The sequence below is a fragment of the Chenopodium album genome, chromosome 1 (genome assembly GCF_948465745.1).
Source record: "Chenopodium album chromosome 1, dcCheAlbu1.1, whole genome shotgun sequence".
Lineage (NCBI taxonomy): Eukaryota > Viridiplantae > Streptophyta > Magnoliopsida > Caryophyllales > Amaranthaceae > Chenopodium > Chenopodium album.
The window spans coordinates 759,418-780,283 of record NC_137834.1 but is presented as its reverse complement, the minus strand read 5'-3'; the positions used below and the strand labels follow the sequence as shown (position 1 = coordinate 780,283).

Below are 20,866 nucleotides of genomic sequence, written 5' to 3'. Positions count from 1 at the left end.
ATTAGGTACTACGTATATAAATTATTTCAGTTGATTCATATATGTACATTACATAATCTCTTCCACAAAGTGTATCCCGTGATTCCGTGAAGGTGTGCTTCAAATAAACAAGAACGGAGTAAGTATTTCATTATAATGCAAAAAAGTCAATATGGGGGCAACTATTTCTAAACAGTAGTACGGAGTAGTATACTAAAGAACTACAGAAATTTGGGTCACAAAAACATACTATGTAGTACAAAGTACAAATCTAGCTTTTAATCACTTTATTTCGAACAGATGATTGCTCGAGTACAGATAGGTGCCAAAAAAGAGTACACGCCCGATGTCATAAAAAGTAGCAGCAGATACGCTTTGATACAGTAAGTGGAGTACCTCAGTAGCTCATGATTGCTTTTTCAATGACAATTTCCTGAGCATTTCAGGGGTACATTTTGCTCCTTTCCCTCTGCTGCTTATAAAGAGCTCAATCAGACGCATCAGTCTATCATCCATGCCCATGTTTAACCATGTTTTCGAGCGACAGTACATGCACAATATATCTACTGAAATGGCAAATTTGTACATGCGCAGAGTTCCATGGTCACAAGGTTTGATATGAAGCAATTCATTCTCGAAAATAATTCAACACTGACGACTAGTAATGCAACTACCTAAATCTGACCTATAGCTCTTCAAGGCCATCAACCACCTTAAGACCCCAGCTAATATCCTCGCAATGCCTTACATGAGGTACGAGCTTACCAGTATCAATACCTGTCTTTGCCTTGCAATCCCAAAAAGGAGGAGCATGGAAGCAAGGCTCGATAGACATGGCACGACCACAAGCTGGGTTTGGGGTCTTCTTATCCTCTGGCTTGTACAAAATCCATGGTTTCAATCCTCCAAAACCTTGAGCAACATACCCAAAAGTTGACCACGCACTTGTCACCAATTTATCGCTCAAACTTAGCAGATACATTTCTGCCCAGGCTTTTCTGTTATGATTTTTCTTGTGTGATTGCTGAAACCCTTCGTGGCTTGGTTGGAAAATTCCGACCACTTCTCCAGTAACAGTTGGATGTTCCCAATATAGTTCTCTTAGAGAGTCGCTGTAACCTGCATCCAAGGACGTAACAAGAACAGCAATGGTCCTCGGGTTCTTTGATGAACCAAAAGATAAATCATCTTTGTCAACTTCAGGGAGTAATTTTTCCTTGGATATGCAGGACAGAATTTGGTCATTTACATGTGGGAACGGACCTGGCCCCTCCTCAAACGTCCTGATCTGGATTCCAATCCTCTCATCTGCCCTGGCTAAGTAAGCATTATAATACCTTGTAATCAACCCCCAAACTTCATTTGTAGGGTGAAGAAGATAGCGCCCCAGGTGGTGAAAAATGGCTACTTTTTCAGGAAATAATTTAAATAGTTCTTCCTCAAATGATGGGATCAAATAAAGGGAAGGGACAAAGTAATTGTCGGTCCTCATTATTAGCCATGGAACTTTGTTGAGAAGAGTTTGATCTTCATCACAGAAGAAAAGTTTGTCGTGATCATTATAGTCATGACCCAGATGAAGATACAAATATGGTGGTACCTCTTCAGTTGAGGCTTTTGTGGCATTAAGAAGATTCTTTTTCAGCATAAACCCATGACACCTGGAAGATTTCTGGTTGAAATTCTCAAATTTTTTATATAATGGGAAGTTTTGAGGTAAAAACCACGAGGTGCTAGGAAACGGCTCACAAAAAAGATCAGTCATATCAGTTCCTGGGTCAACTAGAAGTACCCGGTTTGAGAGAAGAGCATAAAGATAAGCTGCACTCACAGTCAAAATTCTATTGCCCAAGCCACTGTATGATATCCACACAACATACTTACATTCTGTAGGCACAGCAGTTTCGTTGCCAGACTTCAGTTGTTTCAGAGCTTCATTGTACGGTTGTGTACCAGGTCCACATCGTTTGTGAAGCTCTTCATACTTCCGTAGTTTAGAGATAAGATAAGTTGAAGGCTTGAAAGATGATGTCTTCCGATACATGAAGGATTGGTATCTGCTTAAGCAAGATGCTTCATCCATTCCAGAGGGAAGAAGTCCTCCAAGCAATTTGTCATTAGCCACTTCAGCATTTTCTGTAGAAACACTCAGTGACTCAGAAAAGGCATAAAATAGTTCAAGATTAAATTTTAACAAATACATGCAACATTCCATGATCAGTTGATCACATTATCCGATATGAAGTTAAGTACTTGATAACACCCATTCTTAACAAAAGATGACATGTTTCAAATGAAAGCATTATACAGAGTGGTATCATGGGCACTAGAGTAAGACAAACAAATGACAAAAACAGATGCATTTTCATTAACAGAAAGAAAAGACACTCATATGCAGTGGCATAAAAAATTTACAAATCTGTCAACTTTGTTCTGCTTACTTTTCGAATATTTCAGAACAAACGAACAGAAAGAACCCTACACTTACTGCCATTACTGGTACAAAATTACCAGCAGGGGAGGCCAAGCTATACTCCGCACTGCTTGAATCGTTACACTGAAGTTGAATTATGTAGTTCTATAAATGTACCACAACTGAATGTTGGATAATCTGCTCTACAATGATGCTTCATTATGGCACTGAAAACAGTACATAATTCCCCCTTTTTTTCTTTTGTACTTCGGAAAATTAGTTCATGTTTCCCTGGAAAGTAATTCATGAAAACGGACCGCTCTGCAATAATTTTCTTTGGGACAGAATCTTGAAAATGGCGCCTGTTTAATGGCATGACCCAAGGAAGCATAGGCTCAAAGAAAGGCTGACCATCAAAGAGGCATTTAGGTGGTAAAGAACAACTATATAGGTTTATAGTGGTAAAGTCAGGTTGGACTACAAAATTTTTTAAAGCTTAGTTTCTGAAGCAAAAACCACCGGGAAATTTGACAACAGCACAAGAACTCAAGCTTATCTAGCCTTTGAAGAAACAAACTTCAAGTGAGAACCACAATGCTGGAAAAGCAGCTAGCCTAAAGAAAGATTGCTAAAAGGCTGCTGCCAGCCATAGTGCAAATTACATATTCAAATCCAATGATTTCTAGGGGAGAACCTTTCATTTCTATCAAATCACCTGGCTTCTCAAGGCACTATCACCATCCATATTCCTCTCAATGTGTATGGCACTATGGCTATGCCTGCTGTAATGAAAGCCTATGGTTTAAGGGAAAGCCTACCCTGGATCTTTCCACCTTCTAGGTTCCTCACAATGCAATGCCTCTCAGAGTAGGGATATCAACTGGCCTACCCTGGATCTTTCTACCTTCTAGGTACCTCCCAATGCAATGCATCTCAGAGTAGGGATATCAGCTAAAATAGCTTACGGTAGTGTGAGATAGCATAACCAGGCAACACACACCTCTGTGTGTCAGCTAACTGGACTAAGAAAGCTTCAACCTTAAAATGCCTTGCAAAGGGGCAAAAAGATACCAAACATAATGCATAGTTAGGGCTTGCATGGAATGCAGAAATCATTAAAGTTGTAATAGGAATTAAACAGAAAGATTGTAAATGGATAAAGGTGAAGATGGTTGATAGTATTTGGTGGAAGGGATATGAAGAGGGGAAAAAAGGTAGGAGATTATTGCTGGAATGAACGGTTACAAGAATAACAGCTCCCACATTGCTATCTATTCCTTCAAGCACCACCAACTCCACCAATCTACCACCTCATTGATTTACAGACCCCTTTACCCCTTGAACGATTTCCTTCAGTCCAATCATGGCCTTAGTGGACATCCCTTACAGTTTATCGAACATCACAAAGCTAAATTTATAAATTTTCTGAAAAGACGGGAAAAAATGTAACCCATCTGTATAAATATGAGTTATAATACTTCATAGTGGACTGCATTGGTCAAATTGGACTGCAAATATGAAATTACTATCATTCATCACTTCTTCTCAGTAAAAAGTGGTGCCAATAATCCCTAATTTCTCCCCACCCCAACCCGAACTCTCATTAACGAAACATGGACAATACCCTTCAACAGTTGCTCTATATACAAATTCAAGCACTGTCTTCATCTTCGTTCAAGCTACCAAAATCCACATACAACTACTAATTACAAAGCAAAAATTAAGTTTCAACCCAATCAATTAAACTACTAATACTATCATACAAATTGATCTTCTACTGGAGAAAGAAGATCCATACAAAAAAACCGATTTCTAATATAAATCAAACCAAAGCAAGCAATAATTGAAGACAACAAGCTTATGTAAAATGACATCAAATCAAATAGCATCCTTCAATGTGGAAATAATCACTGATAAAAAATGCATGAATCACCCACATCTTAAACTTACACACATTATCGAAATCCTTAAAAATTTCTAAAACCCCAGAAAAATAAAAATAAAAAAGTCAACTTTAAGAAAAACCCAAGTTCATCAAATCAAAATGAAGCAAAAGGCAAGCATAATAATTATAAAAAAAAGCACTATATCTGATCATAAAAGGTGAAAATAATTAAGAAAACACAAAGAAAGAGAAAGTAAACCTGATGATTGCGAAGTTGTCAACGAAGATTTAGGATCCAAAACCCTAGCATCAGCAAAAGGGGAAAACCGATGATCTGAACTGGGGTTACGATAGATGAGAGAGAAAGTGATCAAAACAGGGAGAATAATGAGAAGAGCAGCGAAAGTTTTGGTAACATTAGCAGCAATGAAGTTGAAGGAAGAAGCCATTGGACGAGGAAGTTGAGCTCGAGAAGAATCAATGGCGTCTGAGATTTGGGGTTTTGAAGGTGAAAATCGCTTTCTTAGCTCATTCAGATCCATGAACATCATTTCATTTGAATTTGTAGAAGAAGATGTTGATTTGAATCGATGAGTTTTTCTGGAGAAAATTGAGTTTGAGTTTGAGTTTTTCTCTCTCTTTAATCGTACAATTTTCCTACCGACTCCATTTGAGAACGGATAATAAGACAATTACTGGAAGACGAGATTTAAGAAAGTCACATCTACTGAAAGACGAGCTTTTGTCACTCTTACCAAATTCCTGACTCTTCACTAAGGGACTCGTGCTTGATTAATACACTTTGTTTTTTTACTACTCTTATTAATCCTATGAACGTGGATGCTCTTAAGGTGGCTAACACGCACGATGCATGCGTCATAGCTAGATAATATTTCCTCCGTTAGTTATATATGATAATTGACTTAATACTTTTAAAAAGGCTGGGATGAGATTTAAATACTTGTAATTAAATGCATACGAGGAAAAAATATGTCGAACGTGTCAATTACTCTTGACGCGGAGACGGTAATAAATTGTATGGAGTATGTTTAATGCGGTACTTAGGTATTGTTTGGCCAACTTAATTTTTATGGGCATTCAAAATTCTCATAAATTTCATTTTAAACCGCTTCTTGTTTGATTGACACAAATAAAGTGAAAATGAAGGCAATCATAATTCATGTAAATTTTGATTTCTCTCAAAACATGAAAATTCTAACTTACCCAACTCCCCCTTAGTAAATTAAAATTCTGACTTCTCTTAAAACATGGAAATTTTGACTTCACAATTCAGAAAGTAAATTTCTACCTGATTGTAATAGAAAGATTAACCGCTTTTTAGATCCCGCACAAATCTTTACCCAAGAAATAACTCTACAAACTACAGTATTCCGACAAATAAAAAAGCAAATCGACCCAGAAAGATGAAAAGCCTAACCTTTTGAAGGAGAAAAATAATTCTAAAGAAGAAGAAGAAAAACCCTTTTTTCGAAGGGAAAACATTCCTCCTATAAGAGGAAGAATACGTGCTATGAACCTTAAAAAAAAAAATGCAAGAAACAAAGATTCGGGTTTTTTACTGGCTAAGCCCCTTCTTGCTGTTCTCCTTTTAGCAAGTAGTCCAATATTTACGATCTCATGTATGAAGTCTAGAAGGGGTACGGTTGGGCCCAATGACTAATGAGAATGATAGATTGGCAAAGTCCTATTGGCAATCACACTCACCTCTTCAAATTGCAAATTATGGGTGACTAACATGTGACTATGTGAGAATAGTTTCTTCAAAAACAAAAATAAATAAATAAATAAATGTGAAAATAGAGAATGGTTGCCAGTCGCGACTCATCTCATTGAAAAAATTATCAATTTCACCTTTAAGCTTGTTATGATGTTAATGACGGATTCGAAAAATATAACATATCCAACATTATGGTCGAATCCTAAACTTAAAGTTTAAAAATAAAGTTCCACAACAATACTTTATATGAGTAGATGATAAAAATGACAGCTATAATATTAACTCTCAACACCAAATTTGCGAAGTACAATTATTGTATCATCGCTCGTTATTTTGTGTTTGGTCACCGGTTACTAATGCTGAAAGTGGGGACCTTATCTTACACTTTGAACTCCATCTAGCTCTATAGCCTCCATCTCCATTCTTCAAGGGGTTGTTTCTCCTTTATGACGATTCCAAAGAGGTCTCTAATCGTTATACAATTACAATATTACATGGAGTTTAATTACTACTCCTATACACCTTTTTCTTTCTCTAAACTTCATATCAATTTGAGTCTTCTAATAAAGGACAAAGTCTTATTCACCATACTCCATAAAGTTGTGTTCTATTACATGTTTTTCATTTATCTGAACTAATCTTACCTTATTTGAACTTATCTTATCTTAATTTATATGTGAACACATTTGAACTTATTTAAATTTATCTTAACTTATTGAAATTTATTCTAGTTGTAATTGTAAGATCATAAACTAAACTTATTATCCGAACTTATTACACATGAAATAAGTGAAAATAAAGTGTAAAGAGTCTATCATCGTTTATGTAATTCAAAGCTATTTAAACCGCGTTTTATAACTCTTATCAAATTAAATCTATTTCAATATGAATTTTGAAAATGTTATTATTTTTTTTTTATTTTTTTATTTTTTTTATTTTTATATTTAATATGCAATTCAATATATACTTTTTATCAGTATAATACACTAAACAGTAAACACCATAATGTAACTTATAAAACAAAAAAAGTCTCGAATATGCCAATAGACAAAGTCAACTTCTTGTCTTTTATTGATCTAACATCTAAGATTAAATTCAAATTCCGCAATAATCAATACATAATGCAACTTAGTTGTTCTACTTAGCCGTTTAATGATTGTCTTGGTATTAAATCAACATTTTCGTAAGCTACTAACTTGCATGCTTTTTTCTAGAGTTATTTATTAAAGGAAGTCAACCTAATGTTTTTTTGAAAGAGGAAGTCAACCAAAATTTGAGCATAAAGATAAAGATGTGAGGTGTGTGACGTTAATCTGGGATCCAATTTCTTTAAGATCACAAATTAAATTAGCTCTTAATTAATATTGATTGACAAATTTATTTAGTCTAGTTTTCTAAATGGTTGAACTTGTAAATGTCCTATAGGTGATCAAGTTAAGACCGACCCGGCCTAATTTTGGGTGGGCTTTGGACACCTTTTGTTTTGCCCGGCCCAATTAAAAAAAAAGGTGGGCTTGAGAAAACTATTTTATTCAATTTTAGTTTTTTTTTTGTTCGGTCTGAAATTGGCCTGAAAAGCCCGCATGACCCGCCTAGTTTGGACGGGTTTGTGCACACATTTTTTGACCAAAAGTTTGGCCCGACCCAATCCATTAAATGGGCATATCTTTTTAACCTTGGCTCGGCCCAGCCCGATTGATCACCTCTAAAATATCCCACATTATAAATAAAGTGGAGGAATTATTTCTACTATCACCATTCACCAATTGGTTTTAGGGGTCGTTTGGTTCGCGAGGGATAATCAGAATGGAATGAACAAAGGGAAAGACAAGGAATGGAATGAAAATACCTAAAATTTTCTATGTTGTTTGGCTTTAAAAACAAAGGGAATGAGGGCCACCACTCCCACCACCACACCACCACCACACATCCACCTCAAACCTTCACTCTCCACCGTTTCCAGCCACCAAACCACTCGCCGCACCTCCCTCCCCCTTCGCCTCCCTTCGCCGGTCATTCCTGCCCTCGCACAGCTCTACCCGCCCCTCGCAAAACCTCCCTCAACCCGAAAAACCACCCTTAGCCCCGAATAAACCCTAGAAACTATTCTCCCTCTCCGTTTGAGGTGCGACAACCTCCGACGAGGGTTAGGGGAGGTGCGAAAAGGGGCAGCGACGTGCGATTCCGATTCAAAAAGGGGCAACGAACAGATCCGATTCCGGTGCAGGGGAGATTCGGCGAGGGGCGGCGAGGGTCGGGGGAGGGGCGGCGAAGGTCAGGGGAGGGGCGGCGAAGGTCAGGTAAGTCGGTGGTTGGGTAGGTATGAAGGTGGTGATGTGGTGGTGTGGTGGTGGTAGGGAATGGGAATGGAAATACCTGGGGGTGGGGAATGGGCTTAGAAGGATTTGGGGGAATGGATGGGGGAAAGGGAATGAAAAAAAAGGGCTAACAAACAGCAACAAAGGGAATAAGGAATCAAGGTGGTTGATTCCCTTTCCCTTTGATGAATACCCCCAACCAAACGACCCCATAGTATAAAACCTCATTTGTCTTTGTTTATAATTTGTGGACCAAACTCAAAATTAAACTAAAACGACTTGAACTAAAATTAGCTGCAGAGAATCGAAGTCCAAAAGAACTCAACAAAATTGACTTATTTGGTGCATTATTACTTATTAGGATTAATTTTGTTTAACGTTGTTTGTGGGTTATTGTTTATATTTGGAGAACCATGTCAGTCACTCAATCTTGTATATTGCAATCCAAAAATAATCTGAAACTATTGATTGCTTTAATATAATTTACGAGTACAAAAAGTATTATGTGTTCTTTCAAAAAAAAAAAAAAAAAAAAAGTATTATATGTCATCATATATAAAAACATAATTAAATAATAAATTTTCAAACCACAAGTAAAAAAATAAAAAAATAGGTTTTTTTTTTTCTTCTTCTCAAGTAAAGAAACATATGAAGTGAATATAAGAAGCAGAGGTAGTAAATTATATGTATGGAGTAGGATTTACACTCTCTGTTTCTTAAGTTCTTCTCATTTGAAATCTTGACACTATTTATAATATAAGAGAATCTTCTAAATCAATCTTATTATAAATCATAACATTGCCATAGACCCATAGTAGGTTTTTTTTTTTTAATAATTTGTCTCAATGAATAGTTAGGCCCTGTTTGATTCACCTTAAAAAAATAATATTAAGTAAAAATAATTTCAGTTCAGTAAAAATAAAATCAGTTCAGTAAAATTAATTTCAATTCATTAAAAATAATTTCAGTTCAGTAAAATAAGTTCAGTTCAGTAAAATTCAGTTTTCTTAAAGAAGAATTATAATAGAAAATCAGTAAAAATAATTTCAGTTCAGTAAAAATAATTTAAGTTCAGTAAAATTAAGTTCAGTTCAGTAAAAATAAGTTCAGTTCAGTAAAAATAATTTCAGTTCAGCAAAATGAAGGTGAATCAAACAGGGCCTTAATTAACATTCAATTGTTATCCTTTAAATTCTCTCAAAAAAAAAAAATTGTTATCCTCTAAATCAATATATATAAGCAACTAAATATATTTATGGTTAAATTAATACATTGACAAACGTGCAAAAAAAGTCAAAATGAGAAGAATTTTTAGTAACAAGGGACTATAAGTTTACTCTTCCTAAAATACATGGCCATATAATACTACTCCATACATAACTTTCTTTAAATTTTATTTTAAAAATCATGCTAATTAAAACTCTTAGGTCGTGCACTCGTGCTCAATTCAGCTTACTTAAACAAATATTTTACGGTCATAAATATATAAATTTGATCTTATCTATTCAATTATGAAAGAAGAAAATATTTCTTTTCCTTAAAAAAAAAAAAAACAACGGAAACAAATATTGTCTACTTTCATAATTGAAGAGATAAGATCAAACTTATATAGACCAAATTAGATTTTCTTATCTAGTGCGTCTTGTGTGCGGCCGGCCACACCATGTAACCCCTGTAAAATTGAACAAGTAACCCCTCTGTAACACTAATAAAGTAACCCTTATAATGGATGATTACACCGTGTATGTGGCTAGCCACATATAAGACTTTGTGTTTCTCATAATAGTCCTAACAATATTAGGGACACCTAACATTTAAAGAACATATAATATCTACATAAATAATTGAAATTATGACGAGAATACCAATTTATATAAAATAAGATATTCATATTAATAAAAATCAGGTGAGTAGATCACACCCTTGTACGTATTATTTATGTTGTTATGTACGAAAATACTCATCTTTGGTTGGGCCATAACAAAGACATTTCTCCACATAGAAGATTAAATTATGTATCATCATCAATCAGACAATCACCTCTTATAATAATTTCAAGTTATGGAGCCCATACGATCCAACTTACACAAATTGTTATTCATCTAACCTTGAAAAATATCACAGCCACGTCAGATATCGCAATCACACAAAAGATGCCAACTAAAGGCCACGTGTAATAACAATATTCGCTTTCACAACCGTTTCACACCCAAAAAAAGCGGGAAAATTAAGCCAACCCCAATATAATTGGAACAGTATCAAAATCAGCTTACGCAACCTAATCAATTCACACAATCAAAATTTCTAGCGAGTTTCCGCGTAATTTAACGGCTCTGATTTAGTATGGACCACAGTTGCAACGGTGGTCTCTAAACCACACGATCTTAAATATTCCCCTATTTAACCAACTTTTTAAAGTGCTGTGCATATACTCTTTTGAGCGGCTAAAAATTTAGTACAACCCGTAACAAACAACTCCCTTGTTACCACACTCGTTAATTAGTTTTCAGCTCGCATAGATTATTGTGTTATTGAGTTATTTTTTAGTAGCCAAAAAAATTAGTGCAACCCATAACAATCAACAACCCGTAACAAATAAGTTGCTATTGAACAAGTTTTTAAGTGGACTCGAGATTAAATCTCGTCTATATTACGCTACTATGGAGTACTATTTATAGCGCTGTCTAGGTAGCGCGCTATATGTCAGCTATGGAGTAAAAAAGTTTACTCAAAATATAAAGCAAGCAACTCCTTACTCCTTAGGCTTTAAGTTAGAGGAGAGAGAAAATGGTGAAGAAATATTATTTACACTAACAATGGCGGTTTATTGAGCTAACCTGAAGCTAAGGTTTTCTTCTTCTCTTCTCATTATTCCTTTTTTGGTTGCAATACAGCTGGTTTTTTATCGTGTTTTGCGCGTTTAAGCATGATTTTTTTTTAGCAATATGAATATTATTTAATTTACTCAATTCATTGCGTGTTTATGTTTGTTACGCATAATTTAGACATTACGAATTTTGACTAATAATGAGAAATTCATTTATTAATTTGGAGTGTATTTATATTCGTCTATTTATATTGAATTAGCATTTATTTTTGGAAATTGACCTCAATTTCAAGTTTGTTTGAGCTTAAAGTTTAATTTTCTGGAAAATTGGTAATTTTTTCTTCTGTTAAGTAATTTTATGCATATGATTATGAGTAAGCTACTTAGCTTCTAGAGTATGTCATGATTTTCTTGTGATTTATTTGGTAGAGTTTATTTTTCAGTCATACATTTTTCATTAAACTAGAAGAATTGAAATATGTATTTATTTACGATAAGTTTTGTATTCGATTAGAGCCGTCAATTCAGGTGTTCGGGTTGAGTACGAGTGATATAGAGGTCAATTAACCGGTTAGTAATTTCGAGTCAATTTGGGTAATTTCAGTCGATCACATAAGAGTTGTCAATTCAGGTGTTCGGGTTGTGTATGAGTGATATAGATGTCAATTAGCCGGTTAGTAATTTCGAGTCAATTTGGGTAATTTCAGTCGATCACATAAGAGTTGTCAATTCAGGTGTTCGGGTTGTGTATGAGTGATATAGAGGTCAATTAGCCGGTTAGTAATTTCGAGTCAATTTGGGTAATTTCAGTCGATAACATAAGTGTGACCGCGAAAGGTCAATAGGGTGTGGTACAAAATGGTGATTGTAGTTGTTGTCATTGTTCTTGTTGGTGTCATTGTTGATGGGTTTGCAAGCATAGAATGAATTTATGAATTATGACAGCTAAATTCAGCAATGTTTTATGTAAAATGCTTAAAATTTAAGTTATCAGCATTTGATTATTAAAAAAATAAGCATGTCATGATCTTATTCTATTTGATTAAGCCATAAAATTTAGAGTACTTATCAATTTCAATGATAACTTCAATAATTATGGGGGTTTGAGAATATTCTCTACAAAATGCTTATTTCCCTTCATTTTACATGTTAGATAGCTTAGGAATTCAATTATTTATATCTTTGTTTTATCTTCTTGTATGCTAGATTGGCTCTAGAAGTGATCGTGCTATCGCTGTCAGTAACTTGAATAATTTCTTTCTTCTAGATCATCCAATAAATCTGGTTTTGGTTATATTCATGTCATAGGTCCTCTGCTTTTCTAACTTATTGCAGTTTGTATATATATTGCATTGTTTGTTTTACTCTCAATTCTGCTATCATTTAGTTACATTTCATTCTTTGACAACAAAAATAAACTAAGGCTTGTTTTTCATTTTAATAATTTGATTCATAGGAAAAGTGGTCAGAAGATAAATTTAGCCTTAAAGGAGGTGCTAGTGAAGATACATTGCCAAAATGAAGTTTGGAAAAGAGTACAAGCAGCAAATGGTGCCCGAGTGGGTAGAGGCATACATGGATTACAATGGCTTAAAAAAGATATTACGGGAAATCCGTCAGTCTCGAGTCCCTAGAACGCCACAAACACCTATGAGAGCCTTACAGCAGAGATTCTCAATGTACAGCCCCTTTAGAGGGTCAGGCATAGAGCTCAGTAATCAGCGAAGTAGAGGGGATATTGAGGACCAAGCGATAAAGGTCAGTCCCTATCTAGGGGAAAGTAACAGGACATTCTACAGGACTAAGCTTCTCTTTCCAACTGAAGATACAGATAGAGAGGATGAGGTCAAGTTCTTCAAGAAACTTGACGAGGAGCTCAACAAGGTCAATGCATTCTATCGAGATAAGGTGGATGAAGTTGTAAGAGATGCAGCTGAGTTGAATAAGCAAATGGATGCTTATATGGCATTGCGAATTAAGGTACAAAACCCAGGTGTTAAGAGGTCTGATCCAGAAGTTCCTATGGAACCCTTAAGAGCCAGAACTCAAGGTAACATATGCTGGCTTATTTATTTTACTTGACACAAAAGCATTCATGGTTCATGTTGTAATGGTTCTGGTTTGGAATACATTCTTGTGGAACTTTATACTATGTAGCAGAAGCACCCTCTTCAAGTGAAACTGGTGGCGGCAGGGAAATTGTAAGTCCGACTAATAATGGATCAGATCTCTTGAAGGTCCTTAATCATGTCAAGATTAATAATACACTTCAAGGTCCAATATCAGTGATGCGAGGTCTTCTGCGAGATTTCAAGGATAAAGAGTTGAGTTTTAGCAAAGAGGAGTTGAAACAAGTTGAAGAGCGACTGAAAACTGCCTTTACAGAATTTTATCAGGAACTTAGGCTTCTCAGAAATTACAGGTAGAAAACTGTGTACACTTTCATGTTTAGGGAACTAGACTTCAGTAATATGTTTACCTCAATTGCTGATTTATTTTCTTTTTTTTTGTCAGCTTTATGAACCTCTCAGCATTTGCCAAGATCATGAAGAAGTATGAGAAGGTAAGGGCACAGGGCCTTTGAGCCTTCAAAAAGCTTTATATATATACATGTCATGCTTATCTTGTGTCAGGAACTACTATGAAACTAGGTATTGATAAAAACATGGTTTACTGATGCTATTCCTGATTGCAGACAACCTCAAGGTCTGCAGCTCGATCATACATGAAAATCGTGGACAAGTCTTACCTGGGAAACTGTGATGAGGTATGATTTAATCGAGCTATTCACCTCTAAGTATGATTTAAATAAAGAAGCATATGTCTTTGTTTCAGAGAATGAGACTGCAAATATCTCCCTTTAAGATTCACTTATTAATCATGTTGCTAATACAGGTTACAAAACTCATGGACGATCTAGAACACTTATTTATAAAGCACTTCTTTAATGCAAATCGAAGGGAAGGCATGAAGCCTCTGAGACCAATAAAAAGAAGAGAAAAGCACAGAGTAACCTTTCTTTCAGGTGTGTTGCAGCAACACCCATACTTGTGTATTACATATTTTACTCAATACAGCATTGCATAATAGATGCAGGAACCTTTAGGTACAAATTGGATAATGTGCTCTAGTTCATCTGTTGTTATTTTAGGCTTCTTTTTTGGTTGCACTATCGCACTTGTACTTGCCATTATTCTTATGATGCGGGCAAGAAAAATTATGGAGAAAGGACAAGAAGGCTCCAATTACTTGAATAATATGTTTGGACTTTACAGGTTAGCTAGATCTTTTGAAAGATAATTTAAGTTTTGGTACAAATTTATGCCTTTTGTTCCACTTGCTGCAACCTTACTTTAAAATCATCTCCATTGCAGCTTATTTTTGTATATAGTCCTGCATATGTTCATGTATGCGGGAGACATATACGTCTGGAAACGCTATCGAGTCAATTATCCATTTATATTCAATTTCAAGCAGGGAACAGATGTTGGTTATCGAGAAGTATTCCTTCTCAGCAATGGTCTTGCAGTTCTTGCTCTTGCTGGCTTCTTAGCAAATTCTAACATATTTATTGGCTTGAGAGAGAGTGACAGCAAGAATTATGCCAAGTTGATCCCCCTACTAGTGCTTTTGGTAAGTGAACGAACTCAAATGTATTTTATCCTCATTTTGAACACAGTTCATCAGAGAAAAACTATTTTTTCATGAAAGCAAGCTCACTAAGTAAATTCTGTAAAATTTTTGTTACAGGTGTTTCTTGTTGTCACCTTCTGTCCTTTCAACATCATATTTCGCTCAAGCCGATTTTTTCTGATCAAATGTCTATGTCGCTGCATCTGTGCTCCCTTTTATGAGGTACTACTGAAAGAAACCCAGATGCATTTTAAATGGGAGTTATTTTTTTTCATTTTCATCAACTTGTCATTCTTTCTACTTAGGTCACACTTGCAGACTTTTTCTTGGCAGATCAGCTAACCAGCCAGGTCTTTTACTTTCCCGAGTACTAAAGAAATTAACTGCTAGAAACACATCCTTGGTCATGCATTGCTGAGTGTTTTTTTTTTTTTTTTCCTAATTCTTTTGATTCTAGATATCGGCAATAAGGAGTATTGAGTTTTACATATGCTACTACAGCCGACAAGATTTTCCTCAGGGACAATCCAAGTGCCACAAGTATGGAGTATACAATGCTTTCTATTTTGTAATTGCAATCATACCATACTGGATCCGTTGTTTCCAGGTGCATTTTCCTTTTATATAATTAATTTTTGGAGCAAAATCTAGCATTGGTTATTACTTTACTGCATTTTCATCCTGAAGTTCTTACATAGTTTGTCAATATGTAACCTTGTTTAATTAATATACTGAGTTACTGACAGTTTTTTGTGCTTTGTGTGTAGTGTCTTCGTAGGTTGGTTCAAGAGAGAGATTCTATACATGGATACAATGCACTGAAGTATCTTATGGCAATAATTGCTGTGGTTATAAGAACGGTTTATGAACTCAAGGGCGGAACACCTTGGTTGGTGATGGCCCTAGTAACCTCTGCTATGGCAGTGGGATATAATACATACTGGGATATTGTGGTTGACTGGGGGCTGATGCGCCAGAATTCCAAGAACTTCTTTTTGAGGGACAGATTACTGGTTTCACACAAAAGTGTATACTACGTTGCTATGGTAACTGGCTTAAATTTTATTGTCAGTCTCTTTCAATATATGCAATTTTTGCATAGCTCAAAACTTTGACAATGTTAATTTTGCAGGTCAACAATGTTCTTCTAAGAGCTGCTTGGCTTCAGCTTGTTTTAGAGTTTAATGTCCCTGGTCTGCAAAAAACAGCAATTTCAACCATGATTTCTTGTCTGGAAATAATTCGTCGTGGCATCTGGAACTTTTTTAGGTAACTGTGCTGCATTTATTCTTCCATTCATATGTATGTTGATAGCTCTAAGTAGTGAGAACAGTAGAGACTGATTATAATGGGGGACTTTGTCGTCTGCATGTGATCTGTCTGAGATGAAATATTTTTGCTGTCAGGTTGGAAAATGAGCACGTAAACAATGTGGGTAAATTTAGAGCTTTCAGATCTGTTCCACTGCCGTTCAATTACCATGAGAAACATAAAGCTGATGACACTGATGAAGATGATGATGAGAAGGATGATTAAGCAATATCTGAATTCTGTCAAGTGTGATGTATACCACTAGGTGATCAATTGCATTGAGGTCAATTTGAGATATCTGGAATCATTTGGCTTCCAAAACTGATCAATTGCAGACTAGGGGCTGGCGGGGGGGAACAACAACGACATTGTCAAGAAACAAAAACATGAAGTGTGGCATTCCTCTACTTGGCTTAAGTTACAGGAAGCATGCTGGTCTTATTCACAGCTAGCTCAAATATCGTAGTTCCAAGAACCTGTTGCTTCCATTCTGGTGCTCGGGTTGAGGTTGTGACTCGTGACAGAAGCACTTGTTCAGGACAGGATTTTGTTTTTGTGTTATGCTGTGTTTTAGAGCTGTTCATCAGCAGTTGTATTGCAAATATGCAACATTGATAAATTTGAAAACCTAAACAAACAATTATTCTATTGACAAAAGTTACTTCTCAGTTATTTTTTTTTTGGTGCAACTTCTGCTGCCTATTTCCCAGCAGTTGGCCTATTCTTTTTTGGTTCTTCATTTCTAAATTACATAGTATAAGATTTGTAAACCCCGAAACATGGCAGCGTCTTGGAATCTCACCTCCACCTAGATGGGGGCTGAATTCAGAGATTCCTCCACCTAGATGGGGGCGGAATTCAGAGATGCCTCCACCTAGGTGACAATGCCATGTAATTTATATAAAATGAACGGAATGTAAATGAAACAAGATTTTATACCTAAAGTATTTCTCTTATATAGAAATTTATGTAAAGATGATTTCGAATTTTCAAATTCAGTGTTAATACTTTGTATTTCTTACTAGTGACAAGAAGACAACATTAGTCAAACAAATACATTACAAGCAACAGGGGCACAACACTTAGTATTACAAATAATGATAACATAACAAATAATAAATTCAGTTGTTTTCACAATTGGGGCATAAGCAACTCCAATGGTTGCTTTTAAGGACTAGCTAGCAATTTTAATAATTTTCAAGCTAATAACCCAACCATTGGAGTATATTTAATAATTAGCTTGGTCAAGCTAATGCCAAGCAAATTGCAAATTAGCTTAGCTAAGCTAATTAGCTTAGAAATTAATTGTCTCTAATAAAATACTAATTATTTAAAAAATAAAGCTGAAAAATCTAAATATTAATTAGCCTAACCATTGTGGTATGAATTAGCTAGCAGGAATAATAACTTTGCAATCTTAGGTGGCATGGCAAGCTAATTTGACAATTAGCTTGCCATTGAAGTTGCTCTAAGATGTAGAAAAACATGGTTTATATTCCCTCATCTGGATATTCCTTAAAATCGCAACAATTTACTCCGTAACTAACACAATTGTTAATGTACATCTTGATATTAGTATCTTAAATTACTTGTATATATACTCGTATTATCAAACTTTGAACAATGAAAATATATATATATTAAGCCGAATTCAACATTTTCATAACAACACTTGTTTTTTCAGACTAAATATATTAGAATGGAGGGAGTAATAGAAATTTAGTCAAAGTGTTCGGTAGTAATAGAAATTTAGTCAAAGTGTAACTAACCAAAAGAAACAGATGGAGCAGTAAAATGTGCTTCAAATATTTTTTTTTTTTTTTTTTTTTTGGTGTTTCACCCGTTCACTATTTAGGCTAATTCGTAGTTGAGGATCAGTTTTGATTGGTTAGATTCCACTCCCTTTCCAAATGTAATTTAGGTTATGAATACTGAAAGATTGTAATTTTAAGAAACTAGATATTCCTTATAAATTTATCTTAGAAATACAAATTTATCTTTGTGATATATGGCTTGGTCATATTTCTTGTGGAACTTTTTCCCCAAGACATTAAAATTAATTTGTGGATCTTTAAATAATGAAATTCAATACCAAGAAAAATGAAAAGTCGCACATCCAATTTCCCTCTTGTTCTGGGTTTAGCAAGGGTTTTTCTTTATTATAAAACCCCCAAATTCAGCCATGGGAGTAGCTTTCTCTTCTCAAAACCCTAGCCCCACTACACCCAATCCTCCCGCTGCTCCAAACATGTCCTCTTCTCCCTCAATTCCGCAAAACCCAGATCCCAAATCTTCCGAAAGTGAAAATCCAGATCCCAAAATCCTTGAAGATCAAACCCCAGAAATCTCTGATCAACCCAGCAATCCAGATGAAAAGGGGAGAGAAAATGGCGGAGAAGAAGAAGAGGAAGAAGAAGGGGAGTGTGGGTTTTGCTTGTTCATGAAAGGGGGAGGTTGTAAGGATGAGTTTGTAGCTTGGGAGAAGTGTGTAGAAGATTCTGAGAAGAATCAGGAAGATATTGTTGAGAAATGCTTTGAAGTTACTGGGAATTTGAAGAAGTGTATGATAGCTCATTCGGATTATTATGAACCTATTTTGAGGGCGGAGAAAGCGGCTGAAGAGGAGGTTAAGCAAGAAATGGACCGTGAGGCGGCGGCGAAGAGCGACGAGCAAGGTTCCGATTCGAAGGCGGTCGAGGAGAAAGCAGAGATTGAGGTTCAGAAGGAGAATTAGTGTTAAAGGTTTTGCTAATTTTTTGGTAGCCAAAATTGGGAATTTTGTTTCTAATTGACAATGGAGGAAAACAATTTCTGTTATAGAGGTAAATTAAGTTAAAATTTAAGAAAATTGAGTGTTATACAATCATGTGGCATCAAAAATTTCTACTTTGTAGAGTTTGATTTGGTGCTAAATTAATAATTTTGACAGTGATTATTCATGAAATTACTACATTTTGATGATTGATGTACATGGCAGATTGCTGCCGCTTTTTATTTGGATTAGTGGAAATTCTGTGATTTTATGCAATATGTTTTGCTTGCTTGATTATTTGCTGCTTTTTTGTATCAAACTGTTGCAAAATTGAACCTTTGGATGGCGAATTATGAATGGTATATGTATACTTACGATCGATTATGTTTGGTTATTATGATTTATTGCTTTTTATCAATTTGGCTTCATAAATCCTAATCTTTTGGTGCCTTTGTATCTTGCCTTTATGAAGAAAGGCCGAACCTTTACCATATATTTTAGGGGCCTCAATAAGAGCTTTAAAGTGAACTACCCTGTGTGCCTCTAGGAGACTTAGACATGCCTTGGAGGATTAATTATATGTTGGTCTGTTGATTGATCACATATTCAAGTATCACTATTATCAATCAGGCATTCACCCTCTAACTACAATTTCTATGAGCTGCTTGTTAAGCTTGACATTTTGAGACAAAGTTTTACATGGCTTCAAGCTTCAACTGTATTCACTTCGCTAATATAACATTGCCTTATGGGCATTTTAGCTAGGGTCAATACTTGATTACCTCAATGCTATGTCGTGTGTGTTTATCTGTGTATGAACTATGAAGCTAGTTCTGCGCCCTTTGCTTCCCTATACACCCCATTGGGATTCATTTAGGAAGTATTTGTTTATTAATCATCACTATTTCCTGCCTTTCTAATTCTTGGAATGGTAGTCAGTCAATAGAGGGTGGGGATTTACTTTCTCAGAAAGGCATTCTATTATAGAAGTGGTGTCAATGTAATAACAGGAGAGACTGGCAGTGTCTTTCTCCCTGCCCAAGGATATATGTAGCGTCAGATGCTTCCAGAGGTTACAAGTGATTCTTGATTGATAGATATAGATGAGTTCATCGATAACCCATGATATGGGTGGAGGACTGGAGGGCATAGCACTCTTTAGTCGTGCTTTGTTTTCATTATGCCACCAGGATGCTAACCCTAAAGTTGATGTATCAATTAATGGTGAAGGTTAAGAATGCTAGATCCTTTAAGGTAATAAAGAATAATAACCTGCAATAGAGGATATGAAGGGGCAAGAGCATGGGTTAGAGGCACTCTTCCTCATAGACAACCAAACATACTTCAGTTCCATCCTGAAAGAAGATTAGACTTTCCTTTGAGATAGTGGGGGTGACATACTCTGATACCAAATCACTAATGAATAACAGATTAACAGAAAACTGGTTAAAGTTGGAGTGAAATGGTGAATGCTGGCCTAGCTCTTCTTGCTTGCTTGAACGCCTTAATCCCATAAGTGGGCCGGCTACATGAACTAACATGAGGCCTAGCTCTTCTTGCAGCTCAATTTTGTCCTGTGCTTCAGAGGAACATAGTTTCACAAATATACTTTCTTGCTTTCTGCTGTTACTCCCGGATAAATATGGCATTATGGTAGTTATCTAGCATTAGTTAGCTTGTGGTTAAAGCTTATTTTCTCCCAAATCATTCTGACATGTTATTTTCTGTTCTTCAAGGTGAATGTGAATTTTGATTGATCATCATATTATTGGATAGCCTTATGACTTTTTATTATTCACTTTATAAGATGAATTTAACTTGCAACTAATGCTACTCATATTGCTAATTAGATGATTTTATCTATCTATAAATGACTAGTTAGCTTTTATCTTTCAACTAAAGCTTCTACATATTATCATCTTCTTGATGTAGTGCTCTCTGTTCCTCAAGCTGATTAAGCTGCTATTGTAGTCCTTTTACATCAGCAGGTGTGTGAAACTGTGAATTATG

General features: G+C 35.5%; 3 protein-coding genes across 4 annotated transcripts; 2 read left to right on the top strand and 1 right to left on the bottom strand.

Moving 5' to 3' along the window:
* Positions 1-106: 106 nt before the first annotated feature.
* On the bottom strand, positions 107-5,012 carry LOC145639227 (galactoside 2-alpha-L-fucosyltransferase-like). Its single transcript, XM_081690408.1, has 2 exons — positions 4,537-5,012; positions 107-2,115 (listed from the first exon to the last, which is right to left on the bottom strand). Exons 1-2 carry the CDS (start codon positions 4,826-4,828, stop codon positions 665-667), a joined length of 1,743 nt encoding a protein of 580 aa, XP_081546534.1. The 5' UTR covers positions 4,829-5,012; the 3' UTR covers positions 107-664.
* A 5,786-nt stretch (positions 5,013-10,798) lies between these two features.
* Positions 10,799-16,776, top strand: LOC145639210 (phosphate transporter PHO1 homolog 10-like). Of its 2 annotated transcripts, none has more exons than XM_081690397.1 (14): positions 10,799-11,181; positions 12,617-13,210; positions 13,321-13,582; positions 13,675-13,723; positions 13,856-13,927; positions 14,056-14,185; positions 14,312-14,435; positions 14,535-14,793; positions 14,911-15,015; positions 15,099-15,143; positions 15,251-15,400; positions 15,561-15,839; positions 15,926-16,062; positions 16,200-16,776. In XM_081690397.1, the coding sequence occupies exons 2-14, from the start codon at positions 12,679-12,681 to the stop codon at positions 16,327-16,329; spliced, it is 2,274 nt and encodes a 757-aa protein (XP_081546523.1). In that variant the 5' UTR covers positions 10,799-11,181; positions 12,617-12,678; the 3' UTR covers positions 16,330-16,776. The 2 variants fall into 2 exon arrangements, with proteins under 2 accessions (XP_081546523.1, XP_081546515.1); XM_081690389.1 differs by having other exon boundaries at positions 13,318-13,582.
* A 1,418-nt stretch (positions 16,777-18,194) lies between these two features.
* On the top strand, positions 18,195-19,134 carry LOC145605293 (uncharacterized). Its single transcript, XM_081661670.1, has one exon. It carries the CDS (start codon positions 18,287-18,289, stop codon positions 18,836-18,838), a length of 552 nt encoding a protein of 183 aa, XP_081517796.1. The 5' UTR covers positions 18,195-18,286; the 3' UTR covers positions 18,839-19,134.
* The last annotated feature ends 1,732 nt before the right edge of the window (positions 19,135-20,866 follow it).